Source organism: Temnothorax nylanderi, unplaced genomic scaffold (genome assembly GCF_030848795.1).
Source record: "Temnothorax nylanderi isolate EJ_2023f unplaced genomic scaffold, tnyl_v1.0 TNYL_tig0148_pilon, whole genome shotgun sequence".
In the NCBI taxonomy this organism is placed as follows: Eukaryota; Metazoa; Arthropoda; class Insecta; order Hymenoptera; family Formicidae; genus Temnothorax; species Temnothorax nylanderi.
Genome location: NW_027249210.1, coordinates 255,739 through 276,102, shown reverse-complemented (window position 1 = coordinate 276,102; position 20,364 = coordinate 255,739). Strand labels below are relative to the sequence as shown.

At 38.7% G+C, this 20,364-nt stretch overlaps 2 protein-coding genes across 2 annotated transcripts; both read right to left on the bottom strand.

The window, feature by feature from the left end:
• Positions 1-8,639: 8,639 nt before the first annotated feature.
• On the bottom strand, positions 8,640-10,948 carry LOC139777434 (uncharacterized). Its single transcript, XM_071714852.1, has 3 exons — positions 10,898-10,948; positions 9,837-9,882; positions 8,640-9,718 (listed from the first exon to the last, which is right to left on the bottom strand). The coding sequence occupies exons 1-3, from the start codon at positions 10,907-10,909 to the stop codon at positions 9,219-9,221; spliced, it is 558 nt and encodes a 185-aa protein (XP_071570953.1). The 5' UTR covers positions 10,910-10,948; the 3' UTR covers positions 8,640-9,218.
• A 2,393-nt stretch (positions 10,949-13,341) lies between these two features.
• LOC139777433 (uncharacterized) lies at positions 13,342-18,014 on the bottom strand. Its single transcript, XM_071714851.1, has 5 exons — positions 17,968-18,014; positions 15,804-15,933; positions 15,213-15,461; positions 14,855-15,125; positions 13,342-14,726 (listed from the first exon to the last, which is right to left on the bottom strand). Exons 1-5 carry the CDS (start codon positions 17,977-17,979, stop codon positions 14,141-14,143), a joined length of 1,248 nt encoding a protein of 415 aa, XP_071570952.1. The 5' UTR covers positions 17,980-18,014; the 3' UTR covers positions 13,342-14,140.
• Positions 18,015-20,364: the final 2,350 nt, after the last annotated feature.

Below are 20,364 nucleotides of genomic sequence, written 5' to 3'. Positions count from 1 at the left end.
CGCTACCGCTTGCGTTATGTCTTAAGCTCTGGATTGTGATTGGCTGATTTGCTTATTGCTAACGTTTTACTGCTTAAATTTTTCTATGTGCCCAGGTCTTAAGATCCGGTTAGTCCCCTAACGTAATTATAATTGCACGCTGCGTCGTATATTTTTATTAATTTAGAATTGTATAGAATCGCTTTTCACAAATAGGTTTGCCCATTTTTCTTTCGCGTATATTTTCCAATTATTCTAAATTATACGAAAAAGTTATTGTAATGAAACCTGAATAGAATTTGTCGGTTTGTACTCGCGTTGCGATACGCTTGAGACGCGCGAAAGAATATTCTCACGAAGTTGCGAGATGCGGGACATGTGGAGTAATATTGGCGCTCGGTTCAATCGTACCTGAGCGACTCTCGTTACTCGCATGAGCGAACTCTCGAATGTTGCCACTTACCGACACTAGTACTTCCTTGTGCCTAAATATGTTTATGTCGATACGTATTCTAATTCTCACCCTCTTGCTTGCTCAAGCTGCGTGCACGCACAAAAGTTTTCCAAACATCTGAAAATGTTAACAATATATGAAGAACGTAATCTACTTATAAATTTTTATAATTCTATAAGTTATTTACGTGTTTAACTCTTACTTATTGTGTTTCTAATAAAATAATTTACTTTCTCCTACGTAACGTTTTTCTTTTTATAGAATGATAAAGATCTTTAATATGTCGAAATGTCAACGTTTATACGAGTAAATTTTTCACAGAACTTTTATACTTGTCTGTATAAATTCCGAGAGATTTTGCAAATCAAAGCATCAAACAAAGGAGAATGTAACTGTCACGTTTAGCTAAAACTTTCACCAATAGCACCAATTTCACCGAGGTGGAATGTTTACCTGGCTAATTCGACAGGCTATTATCCCGACGAATCCGAACAACTTTTTGAGGGATTTCGCTATCCGGTTGAACTCTTGTCCAGCTACTGTTTAATTCAAGATCGGTCATCCAAATAATCGGTTCACCCAACAAGTTCCGTAGCTATCTTTCATTTTTGTACGTTAGAGAGGTCAAGGATCCGTGGGCACCATTGAGTTAAGTTCTTTGTATTTTAATAGATTTTGGGTTGATTTTAATAGAACGTGTCTGAAATTTTTACATTAATTTCCACAAAATTTATGTTAAAATCGTGAAGAAACTTTAATCAAAATTTCGAGATACAGTTTTCTATACAAATTTCATTTTCTAATTAATGCTATAAAGATAATACATATTCAAATAATAATGTAAATAATGTAGAAATATGTGATTGTTAAATTTAATATTAATTTTGAAGGCGAGTTCGACGTGGTTACGCAAATCACCGAGCTCTTCGACAGCGACGAGGGGTGCGTGTATCATTCAAGAGAAACGGAGAGGAGCGATATCGCAGCACCCAATTAACATCTCGATTTAATAAAGCCCTCGAGCCGCCGTATGTTACCATTTCCCGCACAAAGTGTCTGCCAACTAAAGAAAGAAAGACAGAGAGAGAGAGAGAGAGAGAGAGAGAGAGAGAGAGAGAGAGAGCCCGCTTGTCGTCTCTGCACCCCTGAAGCCTGCTCTCGTAATCGAGGAGGCCAACGCTCTTCAGCAAGTAACATTGTAACGTTTCCGAGTGAGTGAATAATAATCCCGGGACTTCTGAACAATGACGGGCCACTCCGGTGGCAACAATGACGATAACAGAGAGGCGGCATTCTAACGTCATAGGCCTGCTACTGTGGAATTCCTCTGGTTAAAATAAAAGCTGTTCCACGGTGCACATGGATAGTACGCACATGTAGATAATTGTACCAACATAAATAACAATAATGTTTTTAATATATCTGGTAGATTGTACGTCCTCAAAACAGCGTCCCAATTTCTACAGATTATTTATCCGTTTTCGGAATATCATTTCGATGTATATCGTTTCTTTTTTCTAATTATACACCAAAATAAAAATGAAAAGAATACATGATTTGAAACATTTCGCGTACAAAAGATATGACGAAAAATTTGTTTAGCAGTTTAGAATGGCTCTCTCTATGAAATTTTGTAAAGATTTGGTGATTCCGATCGGCGGCTGGCCGTGCGTGTGCATGTGCCAATTTATGTACGAGCGGTTCCCACCGGTAAAGAGTATTGGACAACACCTTGCCACCTCGACCACGCCGCGATGAAAACACACGGCCCAGCTCGAGAACGCGCGGCTCATTCCGGGGAACAATACCGGAAACAATAACGCCGATCTCCCATCGCTCGCCTCCGCCGATCCCGGTACATAACGCCGTATCGTATATAAGTAACAGTAACAAAACGCGATTGGGGCACAATGGGGCGACGATGTAATTGCGCCCCACGGTGGCAACTGGTGCTCGTATATACAAAGAGTACTCGACTATATGTTACAATCTCGATTTCGTCGCCGATCCTCGAAGGCTATAGACGGCAAGAGAAACAGGAGAGACAGAGAGCAAGAGAGAAAAAGAGAGAAATAGAAAAGCCCGGAGAGACCGCGTCAATGCCGCTCAAGTGACCTCTCACGAATTGCGCTTTGCTTTGTGCGCCATTGTTGGCTTTGTTTTGAGGTAACAAAATAGAAAACGCGACCGCCATTCTAGTCAATTAGCGACCATGTGATCCCCCGGATGCATCCCCCAAAGTGCAGGGATATTTCTCCAAATTCTCGGCACAATTATGCCATCGCAATCTGAATTTAAAATCCGTAGTTTCATATAACATTATTATTCTATTTCAAATTTCTCTTAATTTAAATTGAGAGTATCAGTATAACGTTGATCTAATCATCTAATGCGTCTAACAAAAATCAGAGAGAAAAATATGATGTTAAATGCATTAAATCGTTATTATTGCGTTGAAATCTTAATTCTTGCTAACGTCTTAGTTCATCTTTATATTAATATCAAATCTAAAAAGATGAAAAAAATAAACGATCTAAATCGGGTGCACTCCGTGCCGCGTTACGGAGAGGTTCGGCTTGCCCTCGATATAATTTATTCGGACAATAAGCATGCGTCTAACAGGCGTTCTACCCCTCCGCCACCGCGCCGGGCCGCAGGCATCAGTGTCAGGCACGGTGATGAGCCCCTCAATGACAGCGACCAACATAATCTGTTCCCATCAGCCAAGTAGACATAATGGACGCATCAGCGGCGGGAAGCGACAATGGGAGCCGGATAGCATTTTACAGGAGCGCGCGCGGTGGTTGCGCCCGAGAATCGACGGGGGTGGTAAAAGTAGGGTGACTAGTGAGTGGGCCCGCGCGCGAAGGGGCGAGCCGTAGGGTGAGACTGTCGTCGTCGTCGTCGTTTCCTAGTGGCACGCTTAAAACGCGCGGATGCACGCACGGGTAACGCAACGCGACGCAACGCAACGCAACGCATTCGACCCACCTCAGGTTCACGGCGCCGAAGGCTTCGCTTTATTAAATTCCTGACGCGAAACGCCCGGCACGTGCAAATATTCGTTCCCCGAATGAGACGAGCAATTCGGGATGCTTGCTTACGACGGACGCGCTAAATTCAACCAAGCACCCCGAGTCGCGAGAAGCCGTGCCAGAGTCGCGGGAACGCTTCCAGCTGCCAGGTTCCCTTGTTGTCCGACGCGATCCAGCAAAACAATAGTAGAGAAATCCCTGTACATACGGTATTCCGAAGCAATCACTTTCTGCGGATGCTAAAAAGAGTACATAAAGAGAAAAAGATTTGTAAAAATAATTGTCGATTGTGAAAAAAAACTACTTTTTATAATTTCCCTTTGTACACATATTAAAGTTTCTCGTGTAGACATCTCAATCATACTACACAAAACGGTTTCTGTCCACGACATGCTCATACATTATGCGAAACTAAAATTAACCGATATTGAATATATACACGTTACGTGATAATATCTAGCAACAACTTACATAACTAAAAATAGACATACATATATTATTTCTGCATAAACAGGTTGGATTGATTTTTAATATCCAGTATGCTAATCACGAAATCGTTGACTTGCACACCTTAACGGAAGTTTTATTAAAGCAAGATAATGAAAAATATGTATATAAACGATTTAATTAAGATCGGTCGGAAATACTCCGAAATTCTTCAATTAAGAAATGGAGATAAGAGAAATTAGCCATCTGTGTGAATTTTAATGATCATACTTTTGATATCTAATTTTATTCATTTATATAAGTAAAATCATATTCTTGTCTTACAATTAGCAGAAGAGTAATAAATCCGCGACGGTTAATGAATATTATGGTTTAGTGTTAATTTAACGGGCACCGCATATACTTGTTAAAACTGTATTCAGATGGAGTTATGTTTTACTTTAAATACCTATAAGCTATATAAGCTATAAGAAAAGCACATAGTGCAAAAAGATATAGAGATTTTAATTATCTAATTAACTAATATTTCTAGAAATGGTTTGTAATCAAATCATCAGTTGTGTTTGAAAGTGAAAACCCAGTAACGCGAGCTTGCATCAAGGTTTGCATGCTTTTATTTGACAATTTCTATCTCTCTCTCTCGCGAGGTAGAAACGTCACACGACACCATGACAGCTTTTCAGATATATCCTTTCTCCTTGTGTTACGACATCGGTGTTCAAAGGACCATATATCCCCAGTGTTGGGCGCGCGTTTAAGACGCTAAAAAAAGCACGTGTGTGCGACAGACAATTACGAGACCGGCTACGACGACTTAAGACCACATGAAGGATCACGCACGTCAGCGCGATACTCGGGCGAACGGGGCCCCTTTCACAATGGCTGACTTCGTAAGGCAAAAATCAGAAAGTTAGGCCCCCGATCCTGCGCTACATCTCGGCGCTGCGCGCAAAGAGAGGGACTACCGAACGAGCGAGTTTCCGAGGGATGCGCAGCTGTCATAGAGAGAGTGCAGCGATTGGCCGCTACCATTAGTCGGCCATGCTGAATCTTTCCGGTCTGGCTTCTCCTCACAATGGTACACGGAGGACTTGGAACAGGGTCAGTAACTTCGCCAAAGATCAGGGTCGTCCAATAACATCTCACGTCGCTCTCGCGTACCCGCGAGCGTTCCGTTCATTCATTGTTCAACTGACAACATCGCTCGTCAACTCGATAAAATAGGCTGGATCAACGTCGAATCAATTGTCCAGATTTATCTCTTAACAAACAGACACTGAAAAAATGATCAAAACCCAAAAAGAACATTTTTATATAATTTATATTTTTTAACACCGAGAGATTCTGCGTGAAAGACGTATGAGTTGGTATGAGTTAAATACGTACGTGCGGTATGAAAATCTCTCGTGCCTGACGATACCCTTGACTGTTGCTGGTGACACGTGGAATATTCCGCGGGACGAGATTATAACAAACAGAAGCGCGGCGTGCCTCTGTTATTGAAATAAATCCCGTCATAATCATTGCTAACACTTCTGAAGAGAATCTGGACTAAGCTAGCAGTAGCACGGGAGAAAATGGTCAAGAGGCGGAGAGAGAAAGACAGAGGGTTGCTGGGGACACATCCACGATTGTCGGCCGCGTGCCGCCACCCTAAGGATTAAGCGCAATTATTGGAATCACTTCGGCAGACCACAACCCGTTTCACACGCTCCTTGTGTCATTTCGGACTGTTATGAAAGTTCTTGCTTCGTTAAAATATACTTTAAAATATATTTCGAAAGTTGCAGAAATAAATGCACGGCCGATATTTAGATATAAAAATAATAGTTCGATCGTATATCTTTCGTATATGAATTAGAAACGTAATTTTGAACCTCAATTGCATTCTACTTGCAATTACATTAACTCCAAAAAAAGAACTGTGAGTTAAAAAATACTGACTTATAAGAAAATTAATTTTTTATGTTTATAAAACAATGTCTACGTGTATATCTTATAAAGTATATAAAATATTATATATATTTAGCATGTTATATATTTTTTTAATAATAATCGAAAATCTTGAAAGGTTTTCTGAAAGATATATTATAATATTATTTTGTAAATAACTGAAAGCAAAAAAACAAATTAAATATTATAAAACTTTAAAAAGTATAATAGATATCTTGCACATATCTTATTTTTTAAAAATATCGACCTTTTCCTTTCTCGCAAACATGTGCTTATGAAGAAATAATTATAAGACTTGTATTTAAGTGAATGTGCAGTTTAGCGAACTGCAATAAAATAGTATAACGAGGTAACATTAATCGCGATTTGTACACCGGAATTTGCAACGTGCCGAGTATATAAGGTGTCACCTATTTCTCTCGCTCCTTTTCAACATTATGTCTTTAATAATTAATTTCTGTAATTAATTTAATAACAAGAATTTTATCAAAATTAATTTTAAATTAAACATATATTAAACTAGTATTATTTATTCGTATACACGATGCTCATTCCAATCTAATAAATTTTAAAACTATGAGTAGCTGTAATATAAAAAAATATTTATACATTATCGTTCAAGATCAAGATTTGCCAAAAAAATTGTGAATAATCTCAAATGCAGGAAATTCAGGACACTTTGTATAACACTTTCGAATTCAAGTGACTGACATATTTCTCGTCGATGAAAGCCACGAAAGCCGACCTCCTCTCTCTTTTTCCTCGTATTACCTCGACGAAGGAAACATGACACCCGTTAGCACAGTTGCAAAATCCGCGAACGAAAAACATATGTTTTAGCGAGCTAAGATACGTACCTATATCGCGTTAACCTCGTAATTAGCTGCACAAAAGCCATGCAAAGTACATTACGTAGTCTATATCTACGAATGATATGCTAGCCGTTGCATTTTTTCCCGATCACGCTTCGCGAGTTGGCTTCGTTAAGCGTGCAGTTATGGCAGTGTTTTTTTTCTCGATGCTATTCACTGGCGTTGTACCTATGAATATTAAACAGCTGGAAATTCCTTTCAAAGAAAGGAAACAAAGGTTTCGATAAATTTTTAGTTTTTTCTATCAGCATTTTATTACAGTATTAAGATTTATTGTATTCTTACACGCACGTACATAATACTGCGAGCTTTCAAAATACGATATTATATGATGTTTTATTAGAATTCATTATAGTTTGTAGAGTTGCGATTGCCTGTCATATTTTTATTTTCAAAAATAGGCTAAAGATAAAGATAAAGATAAAGATAAAGATATAAGCTAAAGATTATCACAAAGCGTTTGTTTTTTTTTACAATAAATACAATGTAATAATAAATACAATAAATACGACGAGAAGCAATGCTCGATATATATCTTTTATAGTTTGCAGCAAATATTTCGAGGACATTTCTCAAATCGTTGAACTCGCGACTCTGCAGCTTCGTCAATAAATCTCTAATGCTTGATAGACGCATTCCACGTGCGCGCACGTACACGTGGTGTCACAGCCTAACCGCTCGTCACCCCTTTTGGGATGCGGCTTGGGTTTTGGCTTGCTATAACTCCGATAATTATGTTACCAATGCGTCGAAGGACAAAGAGCTCTCGAGCGACGTGGATGGCTCACTCGCTCGCGCGAGAGCCAGAAGAGACGTGGTTGCTTGGTAGTCCAGCTGCCGGTAATCCTCCCTTTGTAATTTGCCTCTATGACCCCCCCCCCTTCTTCAGTGGCGTCGATTTTTTTCCGTGAACCTTTCCCCGCGCGTTTTCCAACAATCTTCTAGCCATCGGTGCGCCACATTTGTCACACAATTCTAATCCATCGTGCTTTTACTATGTCAATGCAACTGCATCAGTAAACGACTAACAACAATATAAAATAGATAACAAAATTAAATTAGATCTATTATGTAAATAAATTACATGTTACTTATAAGACATAAATGTTCGAAATAATCGCTCAAAATAATTGTCACAGCCATTCTACGACGGACGGAATAAGAAAATAAATTATTCTTGAATATTTATAAAGAACTAGTAAATTTTTTTCTTTCTGCAAAAACAAATTCTTTCTATAAGCCTCAAAGAGCAATGAAAGTTTGATTCGCGAGGTCGTCGAATGGTCTACGCCAATGACGAGCAGTTGATGTCACCGTGGCCGTGCCCTCCGGATAATAGAGTCCGCGACTTTAATGGACTCGCTAATCCTCTTCCCTGTTTGTCGGCGAGGGGGCACGTATTCAGGATGCACGGAGGTAAGAATCGGCAGCGAGGGGGCAGGACGGGGGATGGTGTGACTGCGGTGCGTGCGCCTCTCTCTGGGGTGCGCGAAGTGAAGACTGCATTCGTTCGTGCGGGCCGCGCCGTGACGGCGCGCGGCGTGGCGGCGTGAAGGGGGTGACACACAAGGGGGTGATCTCTCCGGCCTGTCCTGCCGGAGTGGTGACGTACAGATACGCCCCTTGTGCGGAACCATCGGTGCGATGATACCCTCGGATTTCTCGGCCGAGCTATGCCGCGCACGTTATGAGCACGAGCGTTCTCTATAACTGCATTTGTCGGCAGAAATATGTTTTCTTCTAATATTCATTCATTGGAACAAATTTAGTTTAAAGAAATGCGATGGTTACGTCGATGGTTGAGAGCGACCGGTAGATCCGAAAGGGACGATAAAGGGGTGCATAACTAAACGTACAAACATACGTCTCAAAGTTGACATAAACGATGACAATACAATCTTAAAGTATAAACGATGACGGTATAATTTCAAAGCGACGATTTGATATAACAGAACGATTTGTATGATTTTTAGATATCGAGAAACTTGAATAACATTTATTTATACAATTTTTCTTCCCACAATTTTCGTACGATACATATTCCCACAATTTACAAATTGGCGTGAAAATCTAAATGCGATTGTGAATGAATGAAATGGTATGTGAAATGGGAGTGAATTAAATTGGACGTAAAAGTATGACACGAATTATTATAGAAGTATAATTCTTTAGCAAAAATTAATTTTTCTTTTTCTAACTAAATAGATAAAAATAGAAAGTCTTAAAACTTAACTTTTTTCGATTTAATTCGTCTCAATAAATTAACGTAAAGATGTTTATAATAAAATATTTACGAAAGGAAAAATAAACAGCCACTAGTATCCTCGCGTTTCAACGAGGATTACGAATAGGTTACGAATTCATCAATGGTAAAATCTGATGAATGCAATGGATGAAATGATATGTAAAGAATGGATGTTTTTACGAAAAAGGAGACCGATGCCTTATAGATATCGTCGTCCCAGTGCCCTGAACAGATTATCCCTGACGTTGTCCTTGTGGAATCCCATTGGCAGTGGGCAGATTTTGCTGGATTTGCAAAAGCTGCTGAAGCTGTGGCGGCAGATTTCTGGAATACTGATAATTAGGCTGGCTGGCTTGCTGCTGCTGCGGTTGCGGTTGCGGTTGCGGTTGCGGCGCATAATTGGAGCGATATTGCGGGTTGTATTGTTGTTGTTGTCGTTGAGCGCCGGGTGGCGGATTATATTGAGCTGGTCGTACGGGAATCTGCTTATAGGTTGGCTGCTGAGGCGCCTGACCTACTTGTACTTTCGGTCGATACTGAGTCAGCTGATTTTGCTGCAAATATTGAGGCTCAATGGGTCTCGAAGGCGCCAAGTTCGGCACCGGTTGCGGCGGAAGGTGAACAATCGGATCGCGATACTGCTGCGCGGCCAATATCTGCTTGATCGCTGCCGGTGCTTGGTTGTAAGCTCGGTAATTGCCTTGCTGTGCTTGTCTACGTTCCCGGATATGGCCTATAAGATAATTGGAAACAAATGCAAATCTTCAGCAGGAAAATGGATTTTATATGTTGACGACACAACGGAAAAATATATTCTCAAAAAATATAGGACGTCCAAATTGATTACTCACTGTGGAATTCCGTTCCCAGCACGGGTGCCACGAAGAGGATCAAAAACTGAAAGGCAATATATCAAATAACGAATACACTTTTTTGCATACAAAAAAATTCAAGACATAGATGTTTTTCATGTAACTGTATCAATAGAAGTCAGAAGGACGTGTAATTTTTTATACATTCCGTAAAATGGAAATCTTATCTTGGAAAGCTGAAAAAATTTTTATTTGCATGATGTAAATAGAATTTCTTAGCTGACATTGATTATTTATGCATCGGCGCCGTAATTTACACCACGAGAAGTGAATCGATTATCGAGGTATGTAAATTGGTAAATTTAACTAGATCACCGCACTTGATTCATATCGGAAGAAATGTAATACGACATTTTCCAAGCGTGACGATTGCGTGCAAAGTATCTCGCTACGATGATATTATACAATAATCCTTGAATTTAAAAATAAAGATGTTATCGATAATAACATTATTACTGAAGCTATATTAACGGACTTTGTAATATTTCAATAAGATATACCATCTTAACTTTCTCTGTGAACAGGATTCATATAATAAAATAAACATAATGGAATTTGTAATGAATATTTATAGAAATCGGTCATAAATTAAAGATTAAAAACACAAGAAAATTACATGTCGTTGAGCTGAATGAGAAGAGTTACAAATTTAGCAAATTCCTTTTTTTGAACATTATTTTTATCTTCGATGGTCCAATACACCGAACGTTAATTTTCTCCACGAGAAAAAGAAAGGAAAGATCGTTAAACGCGAACGTTCGGTTTTGTCAATCTTTTATACTCGGAAACGGAGATACTTAACACTCGGCGATCGATGAACGATAAAGTTTTGCTTATCTTCTCTTTTTTTTCCTTCAGTTACGTGGAGTTAGGAATAAAACTGCGACGAGATTTTAACGATCAACGCGAGATTGGAAAGCAAAAGCGAGCACTCTCGCTCGGACGTCGGCTACTCCACGGAGCGGCTTTGATCGCGCTTTCTCCCCGCGTGCATCCGCGCCGCGGAATTTCGCGAGGTTTTTAGGGTCGCGTAGACTTACGAGGAATCTCATGATTGTTGAACAACGATATCCGAAGGGCAGCGGAACGAAACTGGCGGCCGCGTCGCGACGCACTTCTATATGGGGCCCGGTCGTCGCGGACCGAACCGCGCCGTCGGCCACCACCAGCTTTCATGGTTGGACGGGTTTCGACCGATTTTTTTCGCTTGCAAATCCCCCGCCCGTCGTCACGTAACGTACCCAACGCAACGGACCAACGCGCCCCGTGCTAGCTGGCCGCTAGTTGCTCCAGGAAATGACCGGCGCGGTGGCACTAGAAAAGTCAAAGCGCGGTGCGGTATATACGTTTGTCTCTTTCGTATACAATGCCTCGTGGAGAATTGTAAAATAATAATTTCGTTTTAATTTCTCTTCGTTTAATAAAATTTAAAATCAAAGTTAAAATAAATCGGAAAATTATTGTGAAATATTATCGAAGAAGTAAGATACCGCAATTAATCCGGAAAAGATTTTATTATTATTATTATTATAAATTAATTTTATATTTACCGAAAAGTAGTATTTTCCAGCAAATTTTATTATTCATTATTTGTTATTGATTAACAGCAACAAAAAAGGAAAGAAAACATAAAATTTAATAAAGTTTTTGAGAGAAAAATAAGCATAGATGTCTCATCTACATGATGTAGCGTGACATCGAATGAAACTAATTGTAAATAATAATGTTTATTTATAAATAACAAAATTGCAATAATAGTAAATTAATTTCTCCTGCGTGGAATTTAATATTCCTTTCATACAAGGTTTATGTAATTTTACATTACATCGTAGATCATAGCGATACCGTTACGTGAAAGTGGTTCGACCGTGTCTCTTTTCCCCGTGTTTTTCTTGCAACGATGTAGAACTGTCGAATTTTAGATTGAAATTTTGCGTTGCTTATCGAGTCGTTGACTATGGTAAGCGAACATTGTCATGCATTATGCGTATCACCGATTATTTTCGAACTACGTGAAAGTTGTTCGTTTCTTTGCAGTTGTGTAGCTCTATGTTACACATATACAGTATCAGTCTCAGTCACACACACACACACACACACACATAAAAGTCTTTATTTAATTATTCTTATACTTAGACTATTACTAGCATTATCTTTATAATTATCTTATATATAATTATCTTTATTACCTATTATATTTCAAAAAAGTCTCAAAGTTCTAATGTTCAAAATTCGCGATATCTAGCTCTTTTAAGAATTGGTATTCAGTTTGTTTCTATTTTTATATTAATAACCAGTTATGACTTATTTAATAACAAGCACTATATCCTAGCTTTCAAATTATAAATCGTAATATTTTTCTTATACATCGTAAACGTATCAATCTCGCCAGTGTACTCAGAGACTTGCAGCCCGCGCGAATACCTACACGTTGATTATTCGCGAACTCGATGTTCACGATAGAGATACGTTACTTACATTCCACGTGCTCGACGAATGAACGAAGGTGCACTATGATAGATATCTGCTTCGTAGGGAAGGGTGATACATGTATGCATTGGATCCAGTCACGTAATGGTTGAGCCGGCACCATACAGGAAACGAAACGCATGCATCGCTTCCGTATTCGACGCGTGTCGTAAATCGAGTGCATCGTTAAAGTGCACAGCAACAACATATCGCAGCATGTTATGCACATTTTAAGGATGCCACAAGATACACCAATGCATAAAAATATTCAAATCGACATAATACACCTTAAATATAATAAATTAATGTAGATATTATTATATATAGACATTCTGACAAAAGTTTCTTGTAATATCTAAAGATCGCCTGCGAAACACACCTGCTGTTTCTCAAAACATCGACATTGAAGAATATTGCATTCAACATTCTGCAAAAAAATCGCTGAATTTAATTGACGAGTAATTCTATATCGTAGGAACAGTGCTCACTCGCGATTATCAGCTCCCTCTCTCTATACTACTCTCTCTCCATCGCAATTTTATCGTCAAGTGTGTATACATATATATTTATGAGCCAAGATTGCGTAAAGAATTCAGCATTCCGCTTTCAACATTCCGAATTCCTTTCAATGCTTTAAATATATTAAACATTAAACGTATCCGATTGAGCGTCGTAATTACTTAAAAAATAAAAATTATGATGAGATGAGATTTATAGTGCACGCATAAAAAATTTAGAACACAATTAAAATAATCTCTTTAATGATTTTAGTGCTAACCTTTAGACATTAAATAAAAATCTTATATTTCAGAATTATTTGATATGAATTTTAAAATATGTAAATTGAGAAAAATATCTTTACATTTCTTCTCAATAAAGCGTAAGGAAATAATTAAATTTAATGGACTTTAAAAATAACGACTATCTCCAATTTATTGAAGAATATATTCTTTAAAGTTTGACTTATATATCGGTGGCTAAATTAGATTGGAAAAAAAAACTTACATCGCAAGGATAGAATCGCAAATATTTTATTTGGAAACACGTATAAATGTAAAAAACTATAATACAGATAAACTTATTACATATATATATTTTTTTCAAACATGTATCAATATTCGTCTGAATATGTTATCGCGAGAACAACGTTCGGCTCTATTTTTCTTTTCGTTGTATAAGAATCATGAAAAAAATTGATTCTCAGACGTCAATCTCGCTCTATCTCGTTGTGATATATCGAAACTTCTGGTCACATATGAGAAATCTGTAAGAATGTATTTTTTTTTCAAACACAGATTTCGCAAAATGTTGACAGTGATAGAGAACTCTCTCTCATTCTTAAAATATTTCTTATCTGTTGGATAAAATTGAAGAAAAATAACTTTAATATCAAAATCCGAGCTTCAAAGAACTGAAAAAATAAAAAAAAATAGATATATGTATTCAATAGAAAAACTAAAATATTCATATCGCATTAATTACCGCACGTATCGTTCATATCTATTACTTAACAAATATCGCATTAAATAGAGAGCATTTTTTCCTCTTTACTTCAGAAAGACCAACAAGAATTTAGAAGATTTCAAGTTATTTATGATTTTCTTTTGATTGTAATCCTTTTCATAAACCTAACAAGTAAATTCTCAAGATAAAAGCAATGTTTACCCTACCTTCATATAGTAAATTTATTTATTTGACCAAATTATATGTGTTAAAAAGAACTCGAGCGTAATTTATCACATTGTAGAATAGAATCCAGTCCTGTTAGAAAGACTCGTTCTAGGCATAGCAATGAGGATTCCTCGTCAAGGTAATCAGTACTGATTCTCGGTGACGGGTCTTACGCCAGGCTGCTGCTGATTATAGCCGAGTTCCTGATTATAACCGAGTTGCTGATACTGCTGGTTCTGGTCATACGCGGGCTGTATGCGGGCCTGCGTGTACGCGCTAGCCTGACCGTCGTAGGCGCCACCCTGACCTTGGTATTGCGCTTGCTGCAGCGGTTGTTGTTGCAACTGTTGCTGCTGCTGCTGCTGCTGCTGCTGCGCTTCCGCGCGTTGCGGCACGTACGGCTCTCCCGCACGGTACGCGACCTGGTTGGCAAAGATGTTGTATGGCGTTTGCGCTTGGTATTTCAGCAGGTCGCGCAAGTGAGACGGCAGATTGGGCGAGTACTGAATCTGCGGCTCTGCCGGCGGTTGGGATACCCTGCGATATTGCGGTTGCTGATGTTGCTGTTCAGCCTGACGTTTGCTTCTGGATTGGCCGCGTGACTTTTGACGAGGTGATCCACGGATCACGGGCTCAGGTGGAGGCGCGGCTGCCGCTTCCTGAGCCAACTTTCGAAGATGTTCCTGGACCTGCTGAGACTGAGCCCGTATGGCGGCCTCTTCGTCGAATCTGTAATTTGATTAAGGATCATTGAAATTGCGTGTCTCGGTTATAAGAAAAATAATGATATTTAACATCGATATAGACATAAAGATATCAAAGATGCAGTCTTACTCGATGTCCTTATTGTTTCGTACCTGTAAGGTTCCGGAATTATATTGATGTACGGAATTTGCTGCTGGAATTGGAGCAGTTGTTGGATCTGCGGCGGTGCGTTAGAGTAAGGTCTGTAATTCGGCACTGCTTCCGGTCGTTGTTGTTGTTGCGGTTGCGGTTGCGGTTGCGGTCGATGAACTCTTTGTCGGGGCGAGGCTCGCGGAATCGGCGCCGCTGCTTGCGCGTATTGCGGTTCCGCCTGAGCTTGCGGACGTGGTTGACGATCGTACGATCTCCAGTTTACCCTGTAACCTTTTGATACATATTTATGTCAAATCGACTCGATATATAGTCCGAGACAAAGTGACAAAGCTCGTGAAACAAAGTTAATGACAGTACCGCTAGGATCGTCGTACTGGAGCGCTTTTGCATTAATTTGATTAGCATCGTAAGCCCCCTGGATTGCGGGCTGGACTGTGGGCTGACCGTATCGATCAATCGGCCCTTGTACATTGTAGGTGGCCGATCCACCATCCGAGGGCCCTTGAATTTGAAAATTCGAGTGTCCGTCCGTAGCACCTTGGATCCTGAAGTTAGTATTACCGTCGGACGCGCCTTGAATGGTAAAGTCTCCCGGACCACCTCCCTCTAAAAACCGAACATTCAAAAATATCATTTTAAAAAATACACAAAAAATTCCAATATACATTTATATCAACATAGGTACCTTATTTTAAATAATGTTCGAATACTAGTATAACTATAAAGTTATAAAACCTAGGAAGTTTTAAAATAAAAGATATATAAAGGTAAATGTCTAAAAAGAAATTTTTCTACGAAATAATTGTCGATTGAAAAAAATGTAAAAATCTATTGAAAAAAAGTAAAATATTCTGAAGGACAACTTTTATAAAAACAAAAGATAAGTATAAATTGTTTCCCTGTTTTTATACTTTCCAGTCCGCATTGTCTACGTTTATCTGCACTTACCACTGGCGTCTGTGTATTCGATTCCTTTCTCTTCGCTGAACTTAAGACCTTGAGCCCGTCGGTGTCCGTCGCTAGGCCCCTGAATTGAAAATTCAGCCAGGCACATGGGTAGTGCCGTCAATAGTAAAATCTATGACAAAAGATTTATGACAGAATGGTATACAATGTATGACATGACATAATATAATAGAGCGCGTTATGATTTATACGTCATAAATAAATCAAGTATCGGTAATAAAAGAGAAAGTTGATTATACAATAGGATGAATAAAATCCATTCAATTACACGTTGATAATTTTTATGTAATTGTATTATTTTTCCAATAATTTAATACTTAGAAAAGATACTAAAATTATATTTATCATTATTATATTGATCTCTTTATGATCGCGACATAATAATGTTTTATCTCTAATCATTATAACAAAATAAAATCGGAATGTAACATTATTACATTTAAACGTTATTTACTTTGCTCTCGATGTTAAGCGCTTTCGATTTCGCAATCAAACGATCAAAGATCATTATCTAATGCGCGTGGCACTAAACCTGAATCTGTCTTACGGTATGTACTATATTGCATATATGGAAGCGTATCGAGCAACCGGCACCGGGAAGCTGGAAGGGAAAGTCCGCGAGCGCATGAATCTTTAATCACGGTAATCGGGGAAAAGGTGAGCACGTTGCCGGTTAACATTCGCGATCGGTAGACGCACTTGGGTCGTTAGGAACGCGGCCGCAAGACAAAAAGGCAGGTGGAAGAAAAAAAGAAGAAAAGTGTAAGTCGTAAGTCGACTTATAACTGAGCGATCGAATGCGTTGAGCTGCGAACGTTACATGGTAGAAAGCGAGGTAGATATTAATCGTTCAGACACGCCCGACGAGATTATTCGAAAAAAATTAATTTCGACTCGTTTGAAAATATCTGCGACCGACTGTCGCGGGACAAAATGCCGCTCCAGAATTGCACGTACGACGAAAATCTGCGCGAGTCGTATCTCGCAAGAACGCGGAAACCGAGCGACATTTCGCGAGGAACAAGTCGCGACACGCATGCTGATTATTGAGGTCTACATACATATGTTCTCCCGTTTAAGCAAGAATCACGACGAAAAAAAAAGGATATTATGATTGGCTAAAAATAGCGTATATACATAAACCAATATTTAATCAACGCATTTATTCTTGTTGCGTTTTTATATCTGTTTCCTCCTTATGAACGCCTTTTGTATGCCGTTGTAGATTTAGCTCTTAAAGAGAAGAAAATATGTGGAGCGACGCTAAGGGAGTCGATGGAACAAGCAGAACAAGCTACTCTCCATGTTGAAATCTCGATCCGCGAGCTTGCAACGAGATTGCAAAAGTCTGATTACTTGTTTCCGCGGCTGCGACAATTGGGTCGTGAAACGTAGCTGCACTCCCGGCCAGTGACCGCGGTAATTAACCGGCATTCTGAATCGTCACCCTCTTTACGACATCCAACGATGCAATTACGTGCACGACATTCATCATTCCCTTATTCACGCTTGTTGCCTTTTGACGGGAGGCGGGTTGACCAGTACCTCTGACAAAACAAACGACTTCCCGTTTTCGAGTCTTGCGATCACGTTGTAATAAAACCGTGTAAGAGCGTGTTCAATATTTTCACGACAAAAACGTGAAAAACGGAGGTGCGAAAGACACGGCGAAATAAATTCGTCGTCCAATTAATATCTGAAAAAATATTTTGCGACACATGGCAATTAAATGTACGCGACACTTCGTTCCACACTTTTCCCAGTTTTTGACACGACGAGATGGTCAGTGTGAAACATACATACATGCTTATGTCTCTACAAGATTCACACAGTGATTAACACACAGTGATTAAGGATTTGATCGGCGGATATGCGAGAAAATGTTCAGGAACAAAATAGCGCAAAACAACGGGGCGACACCTGTTAATCGAATCGTCGCATAATTTATATCGCTGGTATATCCGGTTTGCGTATCCAGCACGATTATAGGCGCACGCGACTTCATTTCGCCTACATCAGACGCCGAAGAGAAACGCGCGACTCTCGGAAAAGTCGTACGCGTGCATTCTACATTGTTCTTTACTTTTTGAACGAGGACTTTCGATTCAGAGAAAAATAATGAATGCAAGGCAGCTGGCGTACTTACGTGCAATTTCATGGCGTGAAAGCTGGTCGATTCGTTCGAGGGTGGAGTGTTTCTGAGGCGGGCGCGCGGTCACCAGAACAACTTTATAGTCGGCCACGTAAAAGGAGCCTTTCGATGACGGGGATGTGACTTGGCGAGAGCCACCTCCATTTTGCACCTCGTCGGCCGGCCGGCCGGCCGACATAGTGCTCTAACAGTCCACCAGTCATTGCTCTTTCTTGCAAACGCGAGCGGTATATTAATGGAAATTGCTTCCGGCGCTAAGTAACAGTCTTACGTTAATTCCATTGTAAAGTTCCATCTGCAGACTATATAAATTAAATTTTGACTTATAAGCGCTACTCTTTTATTCTTGTAAATTTCTACTTCTAGTTTTTAAAATTCTTTGTTAAAAAAAGAAAAAATTTCAATAATAAATTTTGATAATCTCTTATAAAGTCAACCGTTAGCATTTCGAAAGTAATTTAATAAAAATTTATAAAATAAATATTTAATAAATATTTAATTTAACCAAATCACAATACTTTATTACAACCTAATTCTAACTTCTTAGCATGCAGAGAATAAATAAAAAAGAATTTTACATGCCTGCAATAAAAAATTTTTTATACAATAATCTTACGAAATATTTCATATTGCGCATTTTACTAAATTAATCCTAATTTTATAATAATTTGTTTGTACATTGCAATAATATGATTTTCGTTTTACATGATAACAAGAAAGTATACATTTGTTTGCAAATGCATCTCGAGTTTTGCTTGTCTCGGGTCATCAAGCTTTCTTTATCCAGCTACGAGGCATTCATCTTCTACGCGATGTATTCTAATCGTGAAAAGTCTCGAGTACACAGATGGAAAACTACGGAATAGCTGCGGTGGAATGTGATGCAACACGATATTTCCCAGGCAATCGCCATTCAAAGGTTACGGAGTAAAGAACGCGAGGATCCGCAATTAATTGCCGACATTGAATTCAATCATTGTCCTGTCAAGTTATGTAAAGGCACTGCACACCGGTGCTTTTAGCATTAAAGTGCTGCTAATAATACAGATTTAAGCTATAAAAAATGGAATCTTAAAGGAAAGCAAAATAAGCAGTTTTAATTTATTATTACAATAGTATTGCGATTGGTATAGATAGTGGTTGCACATATACAGAAATGTAATTAGGGAAATTATTCTTCGAATTAAGCCGCATTATTCCGTATGTATCTTAAACCTATATCATTCTTGACGCTGCATTATCGTCTCTACATACCCTAGGAATTACTAGATTTCTAATTTTGCAATAAGATTCGATAATAGATCTCTGATGCTCCGTATTATTAAACTCGTAAAGTCTTATTGTTAGTTCCATAGATTCCTATTTCAGATACGCAATTATGGGAGCGTATACTTCTCTTTTATCCAATTATTTGACTGCAAAAGTCGCTCTTACTCACAGATGGAAATGCCGTGTTACGTCAGGTTACAGTAGAAAGTTACACCGTGTCGCATCGCGATAGATCGTCGATCTCCCGTGAAATTATAGATTACCCCAGGTAACTTGTATCGATATGCGAAAAACAATTCTTACAGTACCATTCGGTAATGGTAAAAAAAAATATGTAATGAACAAAAGGTGGACGATACGTACAGAATGATTCACGAAGAGAATGTAAAACTTTGGAAGCTAATTTACCAGATAATAGCATTCAGAAAAAGGAAAAAAAGTACAATGTATGATAGAAAACCAATTATGATTAGTTATAAATTAAAATTGTTACTAATCTTAAGTAAATATTTTACGTATTTAAATTTAATTTAAATATAATAAAATAAAACATAATGCAGTTACAGTTTATCATAATTAAAATATTATACATATACTATTCTTTATAGCATTTTTTTTTGCACGCACACTTTATACTCTGCATATTTCTCCTGCATATTTCTCCTGTACTTCAAATACTCTTAGGTTTCTTTATGATAAACGCAATTAACTAATTGCCAGATTTGTTACGAATCACCGTGTAAAATTACGGCTGTAAGTCCCTTCGATTTCCTCGAGCAGAAGCTTGGTGAACTTAAAGGGCGTAATCCTGGCGAATTATCTATCTGTGCAGGAGAGCGTCGGTAAGGAGTGAAAAGGAAGATTGCGCAAAATGAAAACGCGACTATTCGCAATTGCGGCGACTCGACGGGTGCATCGACACGCGAAGCGTGAAGGCCACGAAAGTGGATTGTCAGTCTTCCTTGTCCGGAGAAATGCTATCCTTCCACGCTTTTAGAAATTTCAATTTCTATGTGAAAACGAAAACATATGTGTGATCAGGCGACACGCTTTTTCGAATCCTCACATATTATGAATATTCTCACCTTCGTATCGTTATGCATCGATGATGAAATCCGCCTG

What these genes read in the sequence shown, in the direction of transcription:
- LOC139777434 (XM_071714852.1), bottom strand. An exon ending in GCTGGGAACGGAATTCCACA is followed by an intron (nt 9,719 to 9,836) that starts GTGAGTAATCAA and finishes ATTATCTTATAG; the next exon opens with GCCATATCCGGGAACGTAGA.
- LOC139777433 (XM_071714851.1), bottom strand. An exon ending in CCAGTACGACGATCCTAGCG is followed by an intron (nt 15,126 to 15,212) that starts GTACTGTCATTA and finishes ATGTATCAAAAG; the next exon opens with GTTACAGGGTAAACTGGAGA. An exon ending in ATAATTCCGGAACCTTACAG is followed by an intron (nt 14,727 to 14,854) that starts GTACGAAACAAT and finishes ATCAAATTACAG; the next exon opens with ATTCGACGAAGAGGCCGCCA.